Source organism: Muscardinus avellanarius (assembly GCF_963383645.1).
Source record: "Muscardinus avellanarius genome assembly, chromosome: 7".
NCBI lineage: Eukaryota > Metazoa > Chordata > Mammalia > Rodentia > Gliridae > Muscardinus > Muscardinus avellanarius.
Window position 1 is genome coordinate 89,778,955 of NC_137793.1, and position 22,166 is coordinate 89,801,120.

The following is a 22,166-nucleotide window of genomic DNA, read 5'->3' on the forward strand; positions in this document are numbered from 1 at the left end:
GCTACATAAAAGGTATAATGATTTTCTAATTATGCTATAGTAATTTTTGAAGTTTAGAAACGCTAAGAGTAAAGATATATTAGGTTTTAAGATATGTGCATATTTAACTTTACTGGGTGTTTTCAAATTGTTTTCCAAAATGATTATGAATTTCTGCTCCCATTGGCATTGGGGTGCCTGTTACTCAACATCCCTAACACTTAGTACTGTCAGACTTTAGGTCAGTCTTGTAAACAAAATGATCTCTCTTTATGGATTCATTTTGTATATTTTGTATTCTGGTTGCCAAATCTCTGTGAGGTGTGTTGTTGCAAACATGTTTTTCTAGCTTGTGGTTCATCTTTTCTCTCCCTCTCCCCACCCCCTTGCAGTACTGGGATTAAACCCAGGGGCATTCTTCCTCCAAGCTACACCCCAGCCCTATTTTCTATTCTTTATTTTGAAACAAGGTCTCACTAAATTGTAGATGGGCCTCTCTAGACTGGATAAGACACTAGACTTACAGTTAAGATACTGTTTTTTTCCCCAAATATTTTTTGGTGTATTAATTGAATTATTAATATCCCCCCCCCTCTCTCGTACTGAGGATTGAACACAGAGGCATTCTACCTCCCAGCTATACTCCCAGCCTGATTTTGTTTCTTATTTGGAAACAGGGTCTTGCCAGGTTGATGAAATTCTCCCTATTTGCTGAGGCTGTCTTTGAACCTGGGCTGGGGAAGACTCCAAGGAATATGTAGCATTTAAAGCTGATTTTTCAGTCTTGTCGTATAATCAAAGTCCATTTAATTAGATGACTAATGAATATGCTCTTATCTTTCTACTTTACCTTCCTCTGTAGTACTTCACTTTGCATGAGAGGAAAAAAATGTTGTTTCTTCCATTATTAGTTTATTTATAAAACCAAAAATTTAGAAAAATAAAACACTGAAAACTCTTTCATTCATAGGAAAAGCATTATTAGTATTTTATCCCTGAATATTTTTTATGTATTTTTTTCATTTGGGGGGAAGGTTCTTTTCTTGTCTTTTTTATAGTAAGTTATAATTACCTGGGGACGGCGGCACATACCTGTAATCTCAGTACTTGGGAGGTTGAGACAGGAGGATTGTAGGTTTGAGACTACCCTCGGTAAATTTTTTTTTGAGGGGGGTATTGGGGATTGAACCCAGGGGCATTCTACTTTGAAGCTATATCCCCAGCCCAATTTTATTTTTATTATTATATTTTATCGTGGCACTGAGAACACCAAGGGCATTCAACCCCCGAACTATACCCCCAGCTCGATTTTATTTTTATTTTGAAACAGGGTCTTGCAAGATTGATGAGAATCTCAGTACTTGCCGAGTCTGTCCTCAAACCTGCAATCTTCCTAGTACTTGCCTCCCAAGTACTGGGATTTTAGGCATTTGTCACCATGCCCAGCTAAGCCTCAGTAATTTAACAAGACCCTCAGTAACTTCTGAAACTCTTTCAAAATGAAAAATAAAATGCTTGGAGATAAAATGCCCCTGGGTTCAATCCCTAGTACCAAAAAGAGAAAAGGATTGTAATCAAAATGCATACAATGAAAATTCTTCTCACCACTGATGGATAGGATTACTAGAGAGTTCAGGCTTTTTTCACCAACTTCAACATCTAATTGGAGGAACTGAAATAATTTTAAGTTATTCTTGCTACAAGTTGATATGAATCTCACCCCAAGAAATAGCCCCATGGGTCATTCCATCATGCCTTTTCCTTCATTTTTAGAGTATCCCATACTTCTTATTTTAAGAGTAATGTACTTTACTTCTTATTTTAACAGTACTGTCAAAAATTTTGGAGGGACAGTGAGTATTATCCCAGTTGGAGAAGCAAAGACATATGTAAATGGAAAACATATTTTGGAATCCACAATATTGCATCATGTAAGTTGATGAGCGCCACAATATAAGAAACTATGTGACTTTGGAAAGTCTCTTAACTTTTTGAGTCCTCTTTTTCTCCCTTATACGTTTTCTTCTCTGTAAACTAAAGGAGTTGAACTGGACTAAGAACATTTCAGCCAGGCATGGTGGCCCATGCCTGTAATCCACTGCTTGGGAGGCTGAGAAAGGAGGAATTCAGGTTCTCAGCCAGCCTCAGCAATTTGGCAAGGCCCTCAGCAACTTAGTAAGACCCTGTTTCAAAATAAAGAATAAGCCGGGCGTGGTGGTGCACGCATGTAATCCCCACACTTGGGAGGCGGAGACAGGAGGATCACGCAGGTTCGAAGCCAGCTGCACTGGCGTAAGAGACCCTGTTTCCAAATTTTAAAAGTATAAAATAGGTCTCGGAGTGTAGCCTGGAGGTAGAAGGGTTTCCAGGAACCCCAGTACCACCAATAAATAATAAATAAATAAATAAATAAATAAATAAATAGTTAAATAGTTAAAAAAATAAAAAAGGGCCAGGGATGTAATTCAGAGGTAGAATGCCCCTGAGTTCAATCCCCAGTACCACACAAAAAAACATTACCTACAAAGAGTAAGCTCTCAGCCAGGTGTGGTGGTGCATGCTTGTAATCCCTGTACTGGGGAGGCTGAGACAGGAGGATGGCAGGAATTGAGGGCAGCCTCAGCAAGTAGTGAGACTCATCAACCTAGCGAGACCCTGTTTCCAAATAAGAAATAAAATCAGGTTGGGGTGTAGCTTGAAGGCAGAATGCCTCTGGAGTCAATCCCTAGTAAAACGCGCGCGCGCACACACACACACACACACACACACACACACACACACACAGAGTAAGTTCTCAGTATGTGGTACTAGGGATGGAACCCAGGGATAGTCTACCTCTGAGCTACACCTCCAGCCCTATTTTTTATTTTTTATTTTGAAACGGGATCTTATTCAGTAGCTGAGGCTGTCCACAAACTGCAGTCCTCCTTTCTCAGCCTCCTAAATGCTGGTATTACAAGCACACACACATGTGTATATACATGTATGGATATGTATGTGTGTGTAGAGTGCTTTACGCAGTATTTATCATACAGGAATTATTATTTTTTTTTTTTGCGGGTCTGGGGATGGAACCCAGGGGCATTTGACCTCCGAGCTATACCTCCTGCCCTATTTTTTATTCTTTATTTTGAAACAGGGTCTCACTGAGTTGCAAAGGGCCTCACTAAGTAGCTGAGGCCGTCTGTGAACCGCGATTCTCTTGTCTCAGCCTCCCAGATGCTGGGATTACAAGCATGCACCACCACGCCCAGCTAAGGAATTATTTAATAAATGACTTGCTATTATTTTTATGTTTATCACTAATATTAGATTATTTTGAATTACTGATCTAATGGCTTTTCTTATGTACTTGTTTTGGTTCTAACTTACCTGAAGTAAGAAATTTTTTGTGTGCTTTAGGGTGATCGGGTGATTCTTGGTGGAGATCATTATTTTAGATTTAATCATCCTGTTGAAGTCCAAAAAGGGAAAAAAACATCTAGTATTGATACTCTTACAAGTGAGGGTCCAAAAGACTTTGAATTTGCCAAAAATGAGTTACTCATGGCCCAGAGATCACAGTAAGTATTACTGATGTGAAATAGTAAGTGTATGAGAGAGGTCTGCAGCAGAGCCATCATGTCGTACTAGTCTCTACTATTTAACTCTTTGGGTGCTAGCTACCAGTGTTTAAGAGTTTCCCATTCAACAAGCATTCACTGAGTGTCTAGTAAGTGCTGGAGATACAAAGAATAATGGTTGAAATGTATCACCCTGGAGGAATTCATCGTCTCCTGGCCTTACAGAAATCTGTGACAGTACTCTGACAGCCTGGCTCTGTGTGATTTGGGAACATGTAGAGTAGCACCTGGTCCAGACTAGGAGTCAGTGAAGATTTCTAGGGAGTGGGAGATGTTGCTGGCTGTTTATATGTGTGTGTGTGAGTGTCTGGGGTGAGCCCAGGGGCACTCTACTTCCAAGCTACATCCCTAGCCTTTTTTTTTTTTTTTTTTGAAACAGGGTCTCACTAGGTTGATGAGAGTCTCAGTATTTGCTAAGGCTGTCCTTGAACCTTCGATCCTTGTGTCTCTTCCTCCCAAGTACTGAGATTATAGACTTGTACCACTGCACTTGGCTTGGCTGTATTTTGCTTTAATCATTGTTAGTTTAGCATAAAATACCCTTACTTTATGTTTATTAAGATGTTAACTATAATATTTACTGTAACATTTTTATATAATTTCCTTAAGCATTAGACAAATATTTATTTAAATATCAGGCATTTGCAGTAGTATCTAAATTAGAAATAAGTTAATTTTCATCCCCTTTTTTTGTGTGTGTAAAAAATTCTAGAGCTGAGCATGGTGCTACATGCTATATAAATCTCAATACTTGTTAGTCTGAGATAGGAAGGTTGCAGGTTTGAAGACAGCCTCAGCAACTTAGGCTGTCAGCCACTTAGACTCTGTTTCTAAAGAAATAAAAAAGGGCTGGGAATGCAGCTCAGAGGTAGAATGCCCCTGGTTTCAGTCCCCAGTAACACACACACACACACACACACACACACACACACACACACACACACACACACACTAAATAGTCCTAATGCCAATGAAAATCTTAAGAACAGGATTGGTAGAATGACACACATTAAATATTAAGACTTACCTGGACATGATGGTGAATGCTTATAATCCCATTATTTGGAAGATGAGACAGGAGGATTGCAAATTTGAAGCCAGCCTCAGTGACTTAGCTAGGGCCTCAGCAATTTAGGAAGATGCTGTTTCCAAATAAAAATAAAGAGAGTAGCCGGGTGTGGTGGTACACGCTTGTATTCCCAGCATTTGGGAGGCTGAGACAGGAGGATCCCGGTTTGTAGATAGCCTCAGTTACTACTTAGTGAGGCCCTTTGCAACTCAGTGAGACCCTGTTTCAAAATAAAGACTAAAAAATAGGGCTGGGGGTATAGCTCGGAGGTAGAATGCTTCTGGGTTCCATCCCCAATACTGCAAGAGAGAGAGAGAGAGAGAGAGAGAGAGAGAGAGAGAGAGAGAGAGAGAGAGAGAGAGACACACAGAGAGACAGAGAGATATGGAGGTGTAGTCCAGCAGTAGAAGGCTGGAGTTCTATCCTTAGTAACACACACAAAAAAGATTTAAATGTTCAATGGAAAATGCTATATTGAGGACTATTTTGTTAAATAAAAATGCTTATTAATGTGCCCTGTAAATATTTCACTACTTTGTAGACTTGAAGCAGAAATCAAAGAGGCACAGTTGAAAGCAAAGGAAGAAATGATGCAAGGAATCCAAATTGCAAAAGAAATGGCTCAGCAAGAGCTTTCTTCTCAAAAAGCTGCATATGAAAGCAAAATCCGAGCATTGGAAACGGAGCTGGTAACATGCAGAACTGATAGTGCACCCCAAGCAATATGTTGGCTGTATAATTGACTCATTATAAGGGAACTGGAGGAGAATGAAGCATTAGTGCGTTAGAGCCACGCTGAGTCTTGACTGTCTTTAATATTACTTCAGAAAGTGAGCTGGTAGTAGACAATGGCTCTTGGAAAACGTAGAACATAGAAAATAGACAGGCTTCTTCCTCCCACTGTGTGGGGGCTCTTCATGGTTTCCTGGCAATCTTGCATCCCCAGAAACCCACTTTAGATGAGAGTACTCTAAAAAGTTTGACCAGTGACATTTATTTTGAGTTAGGCAAGTTAGCCTGGATGTAGTGTAAAGGCAACAGGACAATTTTTCTATTAGTAATTTTTTGAGCATTGAATAAAGAACTTGCATATTTTTGCCAGGGATATTATTTTTGAAAACTGCTTTGCATTTTTCCCTGAGTTATTTTTTATTAATGTTCTTAAAGAGAGAAGAGTCTCAAAGGAAGAAAATGCAGGAAATAAATAACCAAAAGGCTAATCACAAAATTGAGGAATTAGAAAAGGCAAAGCATCATCTTGAACAGGAAATATATGTCAACAAAAAACGATTGGAAATGGAGACTTTGGCTGCAAAGCAGGTAATTTCTCATGGCTGGTTTGCTCTATTCTGAGGAAAAGCTGGATTTAATTTTATTTTATACTAGGTATTTAACTCAGAGGTTCTACCTTTGAGCTACACCCTTAGCTCAGTTTTATCTCCTATTTGGAAACAAGGTTCTCACTAGATTGCTGAGAGCATCAGTAAGTTGCTGAGGCTGCTGGCTTTGAACCTGCGATCCTCCTGTCTCAGCCTCCCAAGTACTGGAATTATAAGTGTGCACCACCACGCCCAGCAAGGTTTTACTCTTTTTTTTTTTTTTGGTACTGGGGATGGAACCCAGGGGCCTTCTACCTCCGGGCTACACTCCCAGACCTATTTTATATTTTATTTGGAAACAGGGTCTCTTAAGCCAGCTGAGGCTGCCTTTGAATCTGCGGGATCCTCCTGTCTCAGCCTCCCAAGTGCCGGGATTACAAGTGTGTGCCACCATGCCCAGCTGGTTTTACTCTTAAATGTCAATTTTGTTTCTTTTTTTTTCAACATTTGTGGAATGGGGGGAACTGGGTTGGGGTTAGGGGTAGAAGAAAATAACTCCTAGTAATCACAGAGTACTTATACTGTAACGTAGTGATGATACTGCTAGTTAACACTGGGGCACAAAGTGACCAGGAAACCCCGTTAGAGTTTTAAGACAAGAGCACAGCGAGGTCTAAATCTTGAAGAACGGTTATTATATGGGCCATTACACGGATTATTTGTACCAAAGTAGGGTTTTTGTGTCTTCAAGTTTTTAACTTTTTGTGTGCGTGTGAACTGGGGATGGAAACAAGGGGTATTCTATCTTTGAGCTACGCCCCCAGCCCTGTTCTACATTTTTTATTTTGAAACAGTGTCTCACCAAGTTGCCAAGAACCTCACTAAGTAGTATAGCTGGCCACGATCCTGCAATCCTCCTGCTGTCTCAGCCCTCCAAGTACTGGGATTACAAACCTGTACCACCAGGCCCAGCTAAAAAATGTGTTTGAATGGAGCTCTTTTGAGCAGTTTTTCCTTTTTTCTTTTTCTTAAAGCTTCTTTTCTTACTTTCAATGGGAAGAAAAAGTTAATCTATGCCATGAAAAATTCCTAATGATTGTATTGTGGGGAAAATATTAAGAAATTGTTAATTTTTTAAACACCTTTATATTTAATAAAACATGTATACTTAATGAAGTGAGTACTATAAAATGATGTTTGATTATTTGTTACTATTACTAATCTGGTTTTAAAATAGATTTTTTTTTTTTTTTTTGGTGGTACTGGGGTTCCTGGTAACCCTTCTACCTCCAGGCTACACTCCCAGACCTATTTTATATTTTTTATTTGGAAACAGGGTCTCTTAAGCCAGCGTGGCTGGCTTCGAACCTGCGCGATCCTCCTGTCTCCGCCTCCCAAGTGCGGGGATTACAAGTGTGCATCACCATGCCTGGCTCTTAAAATAGATTTTATTGTATATATGTAAGGTATATAACATGGTGATATAGGATACATAAAAATAGTAAAATGGTTACAATAGTGAAGTGAATTAGCCTGTCTATTATCTTTGTCTGATTTTGTAATTTTGATTTTGTAATTTCTCTCTTTGCCTATCCTCATGTGTGGGTTTACATGAATGAATATCACTTAGGCTTTAGAAGACCATAGCGTTCGTCATGCAAGAATTCTGGAAGCCTTAGAAACTGAAAAGCAAAAAATTTCTAGAGAAGTACAAATTCTACAGCAGAATCAGAGTAATAGGGATAGAGCTCTAATAAGTAAGTATATGCCGATTTTTGCAGACCTTTTCTAAAGTTATGTGTCATTTATATACTAAAATATTAACTCAGTGCTTTTATATGTTAAAAATCCTTTATTCTAGGGGGTGCTGACTTTTTATATGGCTAAGTAAATGTGTATGAATGATTGTTTTTAGAGTATTTAGTTATCAGTTCAATAGACCAAATGTTTGCATCTTCCCCGCATGCGCATGTTGAGATTGGAGCTCCCGCATGGGAGTGGTAGGGGTGGCCCTTGTGGAGTTAGTACTCACAAGAGAAACCTCAGGGCTCCCAGGCCCTTCCACCACCTGAGGGAGCGGCAAGACGCTGGCCGGCTGTGTCCCAGAGAGGCTCACCACAACCCGGCCATGCTGGTGCCTGGCCTGACTTCCTCTTCCAGAACTGTGAGAAATAAGTTCTGTTTATAAGTCTATGGCAATTTTTTATAGTAAGTCAATTTTTATAGTAAATCAATTTTTATAGTAGATAAAAACAGAATTTCAACTATTGTTTTTGTGTGTGTGAATATTTATGGTATTGGGCATTGACCTTAGGGGTATTCTACCTCCAGGCTGCACACCCAGGCCTTTTTATTTTTTGTTTTAAGACAGGGTTTCAGTAGTTGGCTGAGAAAGTCTTGCACATTGCTGAGACCGTGAACTTGCAATCCCCTTGTCTCAGCCTCCCAAGTGCTGAGATTACAGGAACATGACACTGTGCCAAGCTTCAAATATAATTTAATGTATGACATAATTTTTTAAAACATAGTTTATTTTGTCTGTGAAGCAAAACCAGAACAGGAGCTACACTGGAGTCAGATCGGGACGCAGTCCTTTGAGGAAGAGGCATATGCAAAATAAAGTAAAACGTAGTTTATTCTAACTCTTCTTATTTTTATCTAGTTGTGCTTAATCCATTAGGCATTTTTCTTTTTTACTTGGACGAATCACAAATATTGTATATATTTAATGCATATATGAGGTACTGGGGAGGAAACCCAGGGACATTGGACCTCCGAGCTACACCTCAGCCCTATTTTTTATCCTTTATTTTGAAACAGAGTGTCACTGAGTTGTGGAGGGCCTCACTAAGTAGCTGAGGCTGGCTTTGAACCTGCATGATCCTCCTGTCTCAGCCCCCCAAGTGAGGGAATTACAAGCGTGCACCACCACACCTGGCTCATTGACAAAGGTTTTGACAGAGAGGTTTCAAAGGAAATTACTTAAATACCATTTTAATTTAAGCCGAGAGTGTGGCTCAGAGGTAGAATGCCCCTGGGTTCAATCCCCAGCACCGCAAAAATAAATAATATAAATAAATAAAAATAAAACCTTTTTCTAAGTTGGGTGTGGTTGCATATGCTTGTAATCCCAGTACTTGGGAGGCTGAGATGGAGGATCACAGGTGTAAAGCCAGCCTCAGCAATTTAGTGAAACCTTGTTTCCAAATAAGAAATAAAATCCAACTAGGGGTATAACTTGGAGGTGGAATGCCTCTGGGTTCAATCCCCAGTAAAGCACACACACACAATTCTTGGTGATATATATTAGTGATTGTATATGTGTTTTGAATCTCCTTTGTTTGCTTTATGTTAGTTCAGCCAAATTGGAGCTCTATGAAACTCTCAATGATGATTCAGGAAGCCAATGCCATCAGCAACAAATTCAAAAAATATTATGTTTTTAGTAGGTAAGTGGTTAATTATTTTCATAAGACAATTTTTTATTTCACACTAATTGACCCACATGTAATTTTTATTTTTTCTTAACTTATTTTCTCTAAAGTCTGATATACAGTTCTTCTCTAGGAAAGAACTGATATTAGAATCCTTAGTAACACTTTGAAGGGCCCTCTTTCAAAGCTCACTCAGGAACTCAGAAGGCTTCAAAAGTTAACATACTAGTTAATAAGCAAGATAATTTTAAAAGTTTTAGGAAATTATTGATTTTCTTTGAGTTGAAAATTTGTTAGCATTCCACTTTTTCTTTTGTTGTTCTGGTGATTGAACTCAGAGCCTCATGCATGCCAGGCAAGTGCTCTGTCACTGAGCTACACCCCTTTCCACCCCTGCATTCCACTCTTTCAAAGAAATATGCTTTTTAGAAATTTTACTTAAATTTTTTTTTACATAGCTGAGCGTAGTGGTACACATTAAATAAAATATTTTTACACATGAAGGTATTTTTTTGTTTTGTGTTTTGATACTGAGAGATGAACACAGGGGTGTCCTGCGACTGAGCTACACCTCTAGTCATTTTTATTTTGAATTTTGAAACAAGATTTTAAGTTGGTGAGGCTGTCCTTGAACTTGAGGTCTTGTCTCATTCTCCTAACTACCGGGATTACAGGCGTGTTTCACCAATGTCCAGCTTTGAATTTATTTTTTTATGTATAAATGTGATAAATTTTTTCCCTTTTTCTTTTTTGGTGGTACTGGGGGTGGAACCCAGGGGCTTTTCTTCCTCCGGGCTTTTCTCCCAGACCTACTTTATACTTTACTTGAAAACAGTGTCTCACTAAGTTGCTGAGCCTCACTAAGTAGCTGAGGCTGGCTTTGAACCTGTGCAATCCTTTTGTCTCAGCCTCCCAAGTTCTGGGATTACAAGTGTGGGTCACCATGCCCAGCTAAATGTGCTAATTTTTATATAGTGTTTTTACACAATATATATGTTATTACTACTAAAGTGTTTTAAGCCAGGCGTGGTGGCACATGCTTGTAATCCCAGCATTTGGAAGGCAGAGACAGGAGGATCGCAGTTTGTGGACAGCCTCAGCTGCTACTTAGTGAGGCCCTTTGGTGAGACCATGTATCAAAATAAAGAATAAAAAAAAAATAGGACTAGGGGTATATCTTGGAAGTAAAATGCCCTGGGTTCCAACCCTAGTACCGCCAAAAAAAAAGAAAGAAAGAAAGAAAAAAGGATTAAAATATGGAGTGAGCCAGGCATGGTGGCTCACGCTTGTAATCCCCGTGCTTGGGAGGCAGAGACAGGAGGATCGCGCAGGTTCGAAGCCAGCTGCGCGCGCTGGCTTAGGAGACCCTGTTTCCAAATAAAAATGTAAAAATAGGTCTGGGAGTGTAGCCCGGAGGTAGAAGGGCTTCCAGGAACCCCAGTACCACAAAAAAAAAAAAAAAAAAAAAAAATATGGAGTGACTTAATCACTGGACTAAATTTTTAAATTTTTTTATTATTATGTTTTTTTGTGTGTGATACTGGGGTAGGAACCCAGGGGCATTCTACTTCCGAGCCCTATTTTTTTTTTTTTTTTTTTTTGAAGCAGCATCTTACCAAGTTGCAGATGACCTCACTCAATAGCTGAAGCTGACTGGGAACCTGCAATCCTTCTGTTTAGGCTCCCAAGTACTGTGATTACAAGCGTGTGCTACCACGCCCAGTTTGGACTAAATTGTTATGGAAGTTTTTTTTTCTCCTAGAAAACTTTTTATGACTGGGTATGTGTGTTTTAGGATAAACCTATTTTTTCTCTTTCAGACATGATGCATCAGGTAAAGGTAGTTCTGACATTTCTGTTCGAGTTCGGAACCTGCAACTTGGGATTTCAACTTTCTGGAGTCTGGAAAAGTTTGAATCTAAACTTGCAGCAATGAAAGAACTTTATGAGGTTTGGAATATAACTAAAATCTCTATAAACTTTTGTTTTTTTTTTTTTTTTGCGGGTCTGGGGATGGAACCCAGGGACATTTGACCTCCGAGCTACACCCCCTGCCCTATTTTTTATTCTTTATTTTGAAACTAGGTCTCACCGAGTGGCAGAGGGTCTTATTAAGTAGCTGAGGCTGTCCGCGAACCGTGATCCTCCAGGTCTCAGCCTCCCGAATGCTGGGATTACAAGCGTGCGCTACCATGTCTGGCTAAAATCTCTACAAACTTTTAAAAATAATAAATTAAGCCAGGTGTGGTGGCACACGCTTGTAATCTCAGTACTTGGGAGGCTGAGACAGGAGGATCATAGGTTTGTGTCTAGCTTCAGCTACTTAGTGAGGCCCTCTGCAACTTAGTGAGACTCTGTTTCAAAATAAAAAATTAAAAAAAAAAATGATTGGGTGTGTAGCTCAGAGATAGAGTGCCCCTGGGTTCAATCCTCAGTGGATTTGCAGCTCAGGTGAGACCTTGTATCAAAATAAAAAATTAAAAAAAAATAGGACTAGGGGTGTAGCTTGGAAGTAGAATGCCCCTGGGTTCCAACCCTAGTATCGCAAAAAAAAAAAAAAAAAGAAAGAAAGAAAAACAAGAAAAAGAAAAAGGATCTAAATATGGAGCGACTTAATCACTGGACTGAATTTTTAATTTTTTAGTTTTGTGTGTGTGATACTGGGGATGGAACCCAGAGGCATTCTACATACATATCATATATGATATGTATGTATGTATAAAAGTGACTTATTCTCAGTAACTGAAAAATTTGGACAATAAAATAAAGTGAATCCAACAATTACCCAAACCAACCAACATTAACAGTTATATATATTGACTTTACTTTTGCATCTAAGTGGAGTTTTTCAAATTTATTTTAATATAGTATAAGTGTGATAGAGATATTTAGTGCTGAACCTACTGTTATAATTATACATTTGAAAAATTTTAAGCTGGGTGTGGTGGTGCATGCTTGTAATCCCAGCATTCGGGAGGCTGAGACAGGAGGATTGCGGTTCACAGACAGTCTCAGCTGCTTAGTAAGGCCCTTTGCAACTCAATGAGACCCTGTTTCCAAATAAAGAATAAAAAATAGGACTGGGGGTGTAGCTCAGAGGTAGAATACCTCTGGGTTCCATCCCCAGTACTGCAAAAAAAAAAAAAAAAATTGCATTTAAGCTTATGGGAAAAGGGTATTTCATAAATATAAAGCAATTTACATCATTTGAAATTATCTTCCTATTCCTGGTAATTTCATTTTTATATCCTTACATTTACATTTTTCTGTCATATTTTTAGTATTTTCAATTATTTAGTGCTTTTAATGGTCACAGCTCTCTGTGTATTAGTTTGTTTATATGTATTGGTGCATTGTAATTATACATCTTACTGAGATATAGAGTGATAGGGACTAATGCACACAGCTCTGGGAGCACTGCCCTTGGGGGGTCTCTCTCCTCCCCTCCTCGTACCTGTCTTTGAGATTGGAATTGGTAATTGTGCATACCTCCATAGCATTATTTCAACTGCTGCATTCCTTATATCTCTATCCCCTCTCCTTCCCCTGACCCTCCTCCCCTGCACTCCACTAGAGTACTCTTTATCTGATGTAACCCTTGTTTACCAATTCTCTTTAGCTTCCACAAAAAGAGAAAACATATAATAGCCTTGTTTCCAAATGAATAATAAGAAATAGTGCTGGGGGTATAGCTCAGTGGTAGAGTGCCCCTAAACTCAGTCTCTCCAGTACTGCAAAGCAACAACAAAAAACCCCAAAAACCTGTATAACAAAATGAAACCAAGAAAAAGACACATAATTAGGACAAAATGTATAATAGATATAAAAAAAGGCTTATCCTGTGTCTGCTGGGAGCTGGGAAGGGGGTCACTAGGCCTTCACAGTCTTTGGACAGATCCACGTACTTCGGCTGCAGATTCCCAGCAGAAGAGGTATGAAAAGGATTCAAGCACATCCAGAAAGCAGAAAGGAATCTGGATCTAATGACCAAAATACTGCCAAGATACAAACTGCTGGGAAACAAAGTACAACCCTGGAATTCCTAAAACCAGAAAAAAGGAAGAGCAGAACTACAGGCTTATCAGCAGAGATAACAACCGTCTGCTGTTGGGGAGATCTCTGAAGCAGAGTCAGTTTGTTTTATGTCTGAGGTCCAGGAGCCCATTCTAAGAATAACTAGAAGGCAGATCATAATTGCACCCAGTCCAGCATCCAGTGTTAGGAAGAAGCAGACAGTAACTCCAATAGATGAGTCTTATTGAAGAAGTTGTCTATGAAGCAGAATCTAATGTTCCAGATATTTCTAGAATCGTGCCTTTCACAGAGATGACAAGAACCCAAAGAAGTAAAGGTAAATATCTAACAGATCCATGCCAGGAATCAGATGCAGAAATTATATCTGATGCTGAGTCATGCTCTGCAATTGCAACTAGAACAACAATTAGTATACTGAGTAAATGACAAGCATACAAGCACAAACTGAAAAGAAAGATACTAACATTGTACGGGGAATGAAAAGTGAATCAGAGATACATCTGTGAATTCAGAAGATAGCAGATGCAACTCTCAGTTACCAACAAACTCACCTCTCAGGTAAGTAAGCTAACTTTCTGTAATAATGAAATTTATAATTTGATGATAGGTCCTTCCATAGAAATTCAAAAGAAATACTAAGGCAAAAATACCAGCATTTTAATATAAGAAAAGAAAAACTAATTTGGGTAAAGAAGATAACAGAATAATAGATGAGGGAAAATAAATTGAGAAAAGTTCTCAGTTGAAGAGCCATTCTGAACTCAGCACATTAGCCTTCAGCAGTTAGTTTCTCAAAAACATTCAACCCCACAAAATAACAAAGTTACGTCAGAGCACTTAAGTCTGAATGGTGAGGCTGTAATGAAATCATTAGCCCAGGCATTTGCAGCTGTGGAAGTGGGCAGACAGTGAAGAAAGAACACCATAAAAACAGACTGACCGAGCTGTGTTGGTGGTGAAGTCCACAGCACAGGTGTCAGTGAAAACAGCAGCTAAGGGCATGTCGATCTTGCATGTGATGCGAAACTGCAAGTCTGAGCTCCACACTTCCCAGGATATAGATGATTCTTTTTACTAGTTATCAGCAGTGATGGAAGCCAGCAGTCTGAAAACAGTGACAGTGAAGAAGACTGTTATTTTTGAAATAGTGGCCAAAAGGAGTCATTAAGTGGAGGCTTGGGAAATCTGTCACGCGATGATACCTTGCTTGTTATTGACAAAACTCCTGGATTGAGTGCTGATAAAAATCTTTACTTGGAAGAGGAAGACAAGGCAAGTGTAGCTGCCAGTGAGGAAGGAAAAGAAGAGGAGGAAGAGAATGGAAACAGTGAAGTGTCAGTGACAAAAATAAAGACGATGGGTTAGTGATGAATACGACTTCCTAAATAACACGAAGTGTAGACTTCTGGAGCTGACAAATAGAAGCATGGGTCCTGGTCTGAGTGTCAAGCAGTACAGTGGTTCGTATATTACTTCCAATGCAGACAAACCGCAGCCTAACAAGAGAATCCTAACACAAGGGGGAAAAAAGAAAATGAGCTGCTGCAGAAAGCTGTCATACTCTTGACTTTGAAAAAACCCATTGTGGCCCACCATAAAGTGAATCAGAACATCAACTTCAGAAAGAAAGCAGGAGAGAGCGACAAAAAACTGCAGGCGGTGGCTGGTGTAGTATGAAAGCTCCAGAATGGACAGATGAGCTGGAAAGTGGTCTAAAAGCCCTGAAGATGAGCGCAGGCGAGGACCAAAAAGGGTCTACCAAAAAAACCATAGCAGTGGCTTCCCTGAGTTTCCAGACTGGGACCATGTTGACAATCCAGCTGACTTCTTCCATTCTCAAGAAGCAGAGGAAAAGAACGACTATGGGAGAACTGTTGGCTGATTCTGAATTCAGAAGATATAATCGAAGGAAATGCACAGGAAAATCACAACTGAAAAAGCAACAAATGCAGCAGGAAAAAAAGTTCCCAAAGAAGAAATTTCGTAGTTAAGATTCACCGAGCAAAACAAGTATTTTACATCTCCCTTTTATTTGTTAAAGATAAAAACTAACACCACACAATTTAATATTGGTTGGCACAGTTTATATAGGGATTTTTATTTGGAAATAATTCAAAACAAAAACAAAAACTTATCAAAATATGTAGGGTTGGGGATGTAGCTCAGTGATAAAGTGCTTGCCTAGTTGATAGGGTTTCTTCTAGAAATGCCTATCATAATGAAAATAAGAATGAAATGTGCTATACCAAAACACTGACTATTAATGACTTAATTTTTTTTTACAATTAACATGGATTGCTTGTGTATTTAGAACAACTAAAACAACATTAAAAGCATCCAATCATTCTTACCTTGGTGTACACATTAAAACCTATGGGGTATGCTGGGCGTGGTGGCGCACGCTTGGAATCCCCGTGCTTGGGAGGCGGAGACAGGAGGATCGCGCTGGTTTGAAGCCAGTCTTGCTGGCTTAAGAGACCTTGTTTCCAAATTAAAAAAAAAAAAAAGTATAAAATAGGTCTGGGAGTATAGCCTGGAGGTAGAAGGGTTTCCAGGAACCCCAGTACCACCAATAAAATAAATAAATAAATAAATAAAACCTATGGGGTAAATTGACTGTTAACTATTTTCTTTTTTCAAGTATTCAGTTCATTATTTTTCCACATAATCATACTGCCTCTGAATTTGGTAGAATACTAATTGCTATTCCTTTAAATATTTAAAATATAGTTTATTATGATCAGTATATTCAATCAGTGATTGCATTTTTTATTTTTTATTCTCTTACTTTGCAGATTGAACTCAGAGGTATTCTACTTCTGAGCTATTCCCCCAGCCCTATTTTATTTTTATTTTGAAACAGGACCTCAGTAGGTTGATGAGAATCTCACTGCTTGCTGAATCTGTCTTTGAACCTATGATCCTCCTATCTTAGCCTTCCGAGTATTAGGATTACAAGCATGTGCCACCATGCCCAGCCTGAATCTTTGCACTGACCAATTATTCTTTATTTCATTACTCCTGATTTTATTGTTTTTGTTTTTACTAAGTTTTCTAAATTTAAAGTTTGTTTTTGAAGTATTTAATGATTTCTGTTGCTTTTTTATCTTTTTAAATAAATACCTAGTATTGTGATTAGTTTTTAATTTTTTCAGGATTGTGATTTTTTATACTTTTAATAGATAACTTGCAATTTTGCTAATTTTAAGTACATATGTATATATATTTATTTATTCATTCATTATTTCATTTAGTGGTACTAGGGATTGAACCCTGGAGCATTCTACCTCTGAGCTACATCCCCAGCCCTGTTTTATTTTTTATTTTGAAACAGGGTCTTATTAAGTTTTGGAGGGCTTCAGTAAGTTGTTGAAGCTGGCTTTGAATCTCTGATCCTCTTATCTCAGCCTCCCAAGTACTGGGATTACAGGTATGTGCCACTTTGCCCAGCTTAATTTTATGTTTTAAATGTAATAAAGTATCTAAACTTTTTTCCTTAGTTGCTGACCATTTTTTTAAATTCATACCTAATGGCAACTTTTATTTTTCTTAGAGTAATGGTAGTAACAGGGGTGAAGATGTCTTTTGTGATCCTGAAGATGAATGGGAACCTGACATTACAAATACACCAGTCTCTTCATTTTCTAGAAGGAGGTAAAGATGTTTTGTTATTTGTGTCCTTATTTTAAGATTATTTGTAAGCTGGGCGTGGTGGCACATGCTTATGATCCCAGCATTTGGGATGCTGAGATAGGAGGATCACAGGTTCGCAGCCAGCCTCAGCTACTTAGGCTCTTTGCAACTCAGTGAGACCGTTTCAAAATAAAGAATAAAAATAGCGTTGGGAGTGTAGCTTGGAGGTAGAATGCCCCTGGGTTCCATCCCCAGTACCACATACACACACAAAAAGATTATTTGTAAGTATATATAATTATGTACATAATTTCCTTCTTATTTGTTTGTTTGTTTGTTTATTTATTTATTTATTTATTTAATCTTTTGGCAGTACTGACAATTGAACCCAGGGGCATTCACCTCCTAGCTACACCTTCAGCCCTATTCTTTTCTTTCTTTTTTTAATCCTTTTTTTTTTTGGTGGTACTGGGGTTCCTGGAAGCCCTTCTACCTCCGGGCTACACTCCCAGACCTATTTTATATTTTGAAACAGGGTCTCGTAAGCCAGTGTGACTGGCTTCGAACCTGCGCGATCCTCCTGTCTCTGCCTCCCAAGCGCGGGGATTACAAGTGTGTGCCACCACAGCCGGCAATCCTTTTTTTTTAATCCTTTACTTTGAAATAGGGCCTCACTAAATAGCTGAGGCTGGCCATGAACCTTCAATCCTCCTGTCTCAGCCTCCCAAGTACTGGGATTGCAACCACTATGCCCAGCTTATAATTTCCTTTCTAAAAAACTACCTTTTGTCATGATGGATATGTCTGTGAAGGGAACCCAGAAATATGGGTAAAATAGTAAATTAGTGATCAGATTATAGCACTTAGGCATTAAATTGTTTATTAATCTGTTAGAAAAGGAACAAAAGTGTTCAGTATTTCATCATAAAAGTTTTGTTTTATTATTTATTTATTTATTTATTTATTTTGCAGTACTGGGAATGGAACCCAGGGGTATTGTACCTCCGAGCTACACCTCCAGCCCTATTTTTTATCCTTTACTTAGAAACAGGGTCTCACTGAGTAGCTGAGGGCCTTACTAAGTAGCTGAGGCTGGCCTCGAACCACTATCCTCCTGTCTCAGTCTCCCAAATGCTGGGATTACAAATACGTACCACTATGCCCGGCATTATATAAGTTTTAAAAGCAACTTAGAATAGCATAAAGGTCAGTATTATTTTTAAATTGTCCTTTCTCGAGAATTTGACATATTCTATAATATTTTATTATAAGCTATAGAATTTTATTTTATTTATTTATTTTTGCGTTACTGGAGATGGAATCCATGAGCGTTCCACTTCCAAGCTAGACCCCACCCCTACTTTTTATTCTTTATTTTGAAACAGGGTGTCACTGAATTGCAAAGAGCCTCACTAAGTAGTTGAGACTGGTCACAAACCACAATTCTCCTGTCTCAGCCTTCCAAGGACTGAGATTACAAGCATGTGCCACCACGCCCAGTTAGTTATAGAATTTTAAATGCAGTCAAATTATTATGAACATTACAAAAGAATACATCATGGTGATAGAGAACTTTCTGTATATGACAAATGTTGTTTATTAAAACATAAAAGACTTCCATGGGGAATAGATGGCTTTTAAGAAAAATCTAGTTCACTTAGACCTCAGACTGTAGAGAGGTAAAATGGAATGGAAAGACTTGGTTTTTGGAACAGTTGAGTCCTGTAGTTTTTTGTTTGGGTTTGCTTTGTTTGTTTTATTTGGTTTGAGGTACTGGGAGTTGAACCCAGGAGCACGCTGCCTCTGAGCTACACCCCAGCCCTTTTTATTTTTTATTTTGAAACAGAGTCTTTAAGTTTCTAAGGGCCTTGCTAAGTTGCTGAGTCTGGCCTCAAACCTGCAATCCTCCTTTATCAGACACCTAAGTACTGGGTGGGATTACAGGTATGCACCACCATGCTTGGCTTGTTTGCTTTTAAACATATTTCCTTGATGACTACTTTCTGCCATGTCCTGAGGAAACAAAAGTGAATAAAAATACTCCCAGTCCTCATGGACCAGGATTCGAGGAAAGTGAAAGGAGGAGCAGCTGATAGAGACCTGAATTCAGACAGGTGGAGAGACTGGAGAGGAGAACAGGGCTTCACGCGTGTTCAGGTTGCAGAGTCAACAGGGCCTGGTGCCTGGCTGTGGGTGAAGGTGATGGGTGACTCACGATGGCTGGAGGCTGGCTTCTGGTTCCAAGTTGGGTGACTGAGTAGAGGATATGAAGTTTCCTGAGATGGAGTGTAAGTTTACTTTTGCACATGATGAGTGTATATATATATTGTGTGTATATATGTAGTATATATCCTCTATATATGCAATATATATACACATATATTGTATATGCTATATATTTAATATGTATAGAATATATAGCATTTATTCAAGTCTGGAAGATTGAAGGGAGGATTTGGGAATTTTTAGGATATAAGGGTCAATAGCATTGACTCATCAACAGAAGCATTATTGTTATCAGTGTTTGTTTTGAGGTGCTGAGGATGGAACCCAGAGGCATTCTACCTCCAATCCACACCCCCAGACCTATTTTTTATTTTTTATTTTGAAACAGGGTCTCACTGAGTTGCAGAGGCCCTCACTTAAGTAGCTGAGGCTACCTGTGGACTGTAATCCTCCAGTCCCAGCCTCCCAAATGCTGGGATTACAAGTGTGGGTCACCACACCTGGCTTTATTTATTTAGTGGTACTGAGGATTGAACCCAGGGGCATTCTATTTCTGAGCTACACCCCCAGCTTTCCTTTTTTTTTTTTTTAATGAGAATCTTACTATGTTGTTAAGGCTGGCCTTTAAACCTGTAATCCTCCTGTCTCAGACTCATAAATACTGGGATTGATTACAAGCATGCACCATTGCATCTGGCTTATGAATTCCTTTGAATTTTAGGATTACTGATTTCTTACTGTTTTCATTATAAACATGTAAAAACTTATAAGCATTAATAGTTAATGAACCTAAATTTTAGCTTATTGGATATTAGTGATTTACGTTTTATTTCCTGCTGACTTTAAGGGTAACAATTAGGGAACAAACAGAAGAAGTTTAAAAAGTCAAAACTTCAAGATTTTGAAATTAGGTGTTTCTTTTGGCAGAGATATTTTTGAGGACTTCTGTAATTTAAAAGTATCATATTTTTTTAAAAAATGAATTGCTCTTAGTCTGAGACCTTGTGTATGAAGTTTTAGCCTTGTAAGAATGTTTATGACAGACTTGCAAACTCTGAGAATGCCTGCAGGTAATGGAAACAGTGACAGATTCTTAATTCTGGACTTGCTGCCCGGCAATGATATGCCACGGTGGTTCTGCAATAAAACAGACTGATTCGGCTGCCTATAAATTTTGATGTGTACTGTTGACAGTTAAAAGTAAATTTTCCCCTGAGGTTAAATAAAAACTCTTTGAGAGAACTATGACAAGCATTTTCTTTATTTAGGTTTAAACATTGTCTAACGATGATAGTGTTGCAAGAATAACAGTTTGCCTTGTTCAGGCTTACTATGATAATGCACTTTGCCTTTTACTTCTAAGTAAATGAGAAAGAGTAATATTTGAGAATTGATATTTCTTCTTTCTCCTATCAGTCACATGTCTATGTTTTTCATGTAGAAATTCACAGGGGGTAATTTATATTTAAAATATTTAGGCTAGCCAGGTACGGTGTGGTGGACACTTGTAATCCCAGTACTTGGGAGGCCAAGACAGGATGATCACAGATTAGAAGCCAGCCTTAGTAACTTAGACCTTGTTTCCAAATAAAAAATAATATTAGGCCAGGCATAGTGGTGCACACCTGTAATCTTTGTACGTGGGAGGTTGAGACAGGAGGATCACAGGTTTTAAGCCAGCTTCAACTCAGTGAGATCTGCTCACTAAGTTGCTGAGGCTGTCCTCGAACCTGTGATCCCTCTTGTCTCAGCCTCCCAAGTACTGGGATTACAGGGCTGTGGCTTCTCATCATACCCATCTCTTTATTGGAATTACTTGCTTGGTTTCTCTTTTGCTTTGGATTTAAGATCAGTGAGGCCAGAAGCCATGTGGCCCTGTTTCACCATACTACTCAGAGCCTATAAATAGCAGTGCTTAAGACGTATTCTGTTTAGTTGACTACATGTTTAACAATACATGTAAATCATGAGTAAAATTCTTGGTTCATATGAATTTGACCCTTGAAGGAAGGCACACACATGCCTTTCCATTTTCTTTAGAGAATTAAAAAAAATTCTTAATATTATTCCACGTTATATATAACTACTAATCTTATGGTCTATCTTATTTCAGGAGCAGGAGTTTGATGAAGAACAGAAGGGTTTCTGGCTGTTTACATGACATACAAGTCCACTCAGTTCAGAATTTGCATCCTCCACATTCATCAGGTACTTTCTTCATCAATTTTCTGTATATAGAGAAAAGCAGTAAGTCCTGGGTCCACCGTTACTTTGTTCTGTGTCCTCATGCAGGTCATTTCATTTCTTTGCAGCTTCTGTTTCGTCTGTAAAATGAGGAGAGTGAACTGGGTGGGCTTTTCCAATTCTATACTTTGTGATTGATTTGAAAGTCTCTTAGTTGAGTGGCTAATTCAAAAGGGAAAAATGTGTATGTTCAGAAACATATAAGATGTTATTTTCTTATTAGTGAAAAATGCAATATGCAGCAGATTGTATATTATGATTTGTGTGAAGAGAAGAAAACAGTGTCTACAAATGAATTAAAATTCTCTGAACTACCAACACTCTAAAAGCTCTGGTTTCATACCAGAGTGTGGGCAAAGGAGACAGGAGCTTTTCTTTCCCTGAATAGTGTTGGCTCTTCTAAATTTTGTATAATCACACATCATCTATTCCAAAGTTGTTGTTATCTTCAGTGCTGGGGATTAAATTCTTGGCCGCACACATCCACTGAGCTATATTCTTATCCCCTGCAACTGTTTCAATTAAAAAAACAAAAGGTTTAGGGGTTGGGGAAGTAACTAGTGATGGAGCTTGCCTAGCATGTGCAAATCCCTGGATTCAATCC

General features: G+C 38.6%; 1 protein-coding gene and 1 pseudogene across 2 annotated transcripts in view; both read left to right on the forward strand.

The window, feature by feature from the left end:
• KIF14 (kinesin family member 14) overlaps window positions 1-22,166 on the forward strand; it is a gene marked incomplete at both ends in the record, with an annotated part of 62,238 nt that overhangs the window by 24,882 nt on the left and 15,190 nt on the right. Inside the window, 9 exons of the mRNA XM_080698973.1 lie at window positions 1,808-1,910; window positions 3,382-3,542; window positions 5,213-5,360; window positions 5,839-5,991; window positions 7,621-7,747; window positions 9,346-9,439; window positions 11,245-11,374; window positions 17,013-17,113; window positions 21,432-21,526. Of these exons, the coding sequence (XP_080555099.1) occupies window positions 1,808-1,910; window positions 3,382-3,542; window positions 5,213-5,360; window positions 5,839-5,991; window positions 7,621-7,747; window positions 9,346-9,439; window positions 11,245-11,374; window positions 17,013-17,113; window positions 21,432-21,526 (1,112 nt within the window). The remainder of the gene's footprint in view (window positions 1-1,807; window positions 1,911-3,381; window positions 3,543-5,212; window positions 5,361-5,838; window positions 5,992-7,620; window positions 7,748-9,345; window positions 9,440-11,244; window positions 11,375-17,012; window positions 17,114-21,431; window positions 21,527-22,166) is intronic.
• On the forward strand, window positions 14,460-15,450 carry LOC308265555 (deoxynucleotidyltransferase terminal-interacting protein 2-like; annotated as a pseudogene). Its single transcript has one exon. The product of its transcript is annotated as a deoxynucleotidyltransferase terminal-interacting protein 2-like (transcript).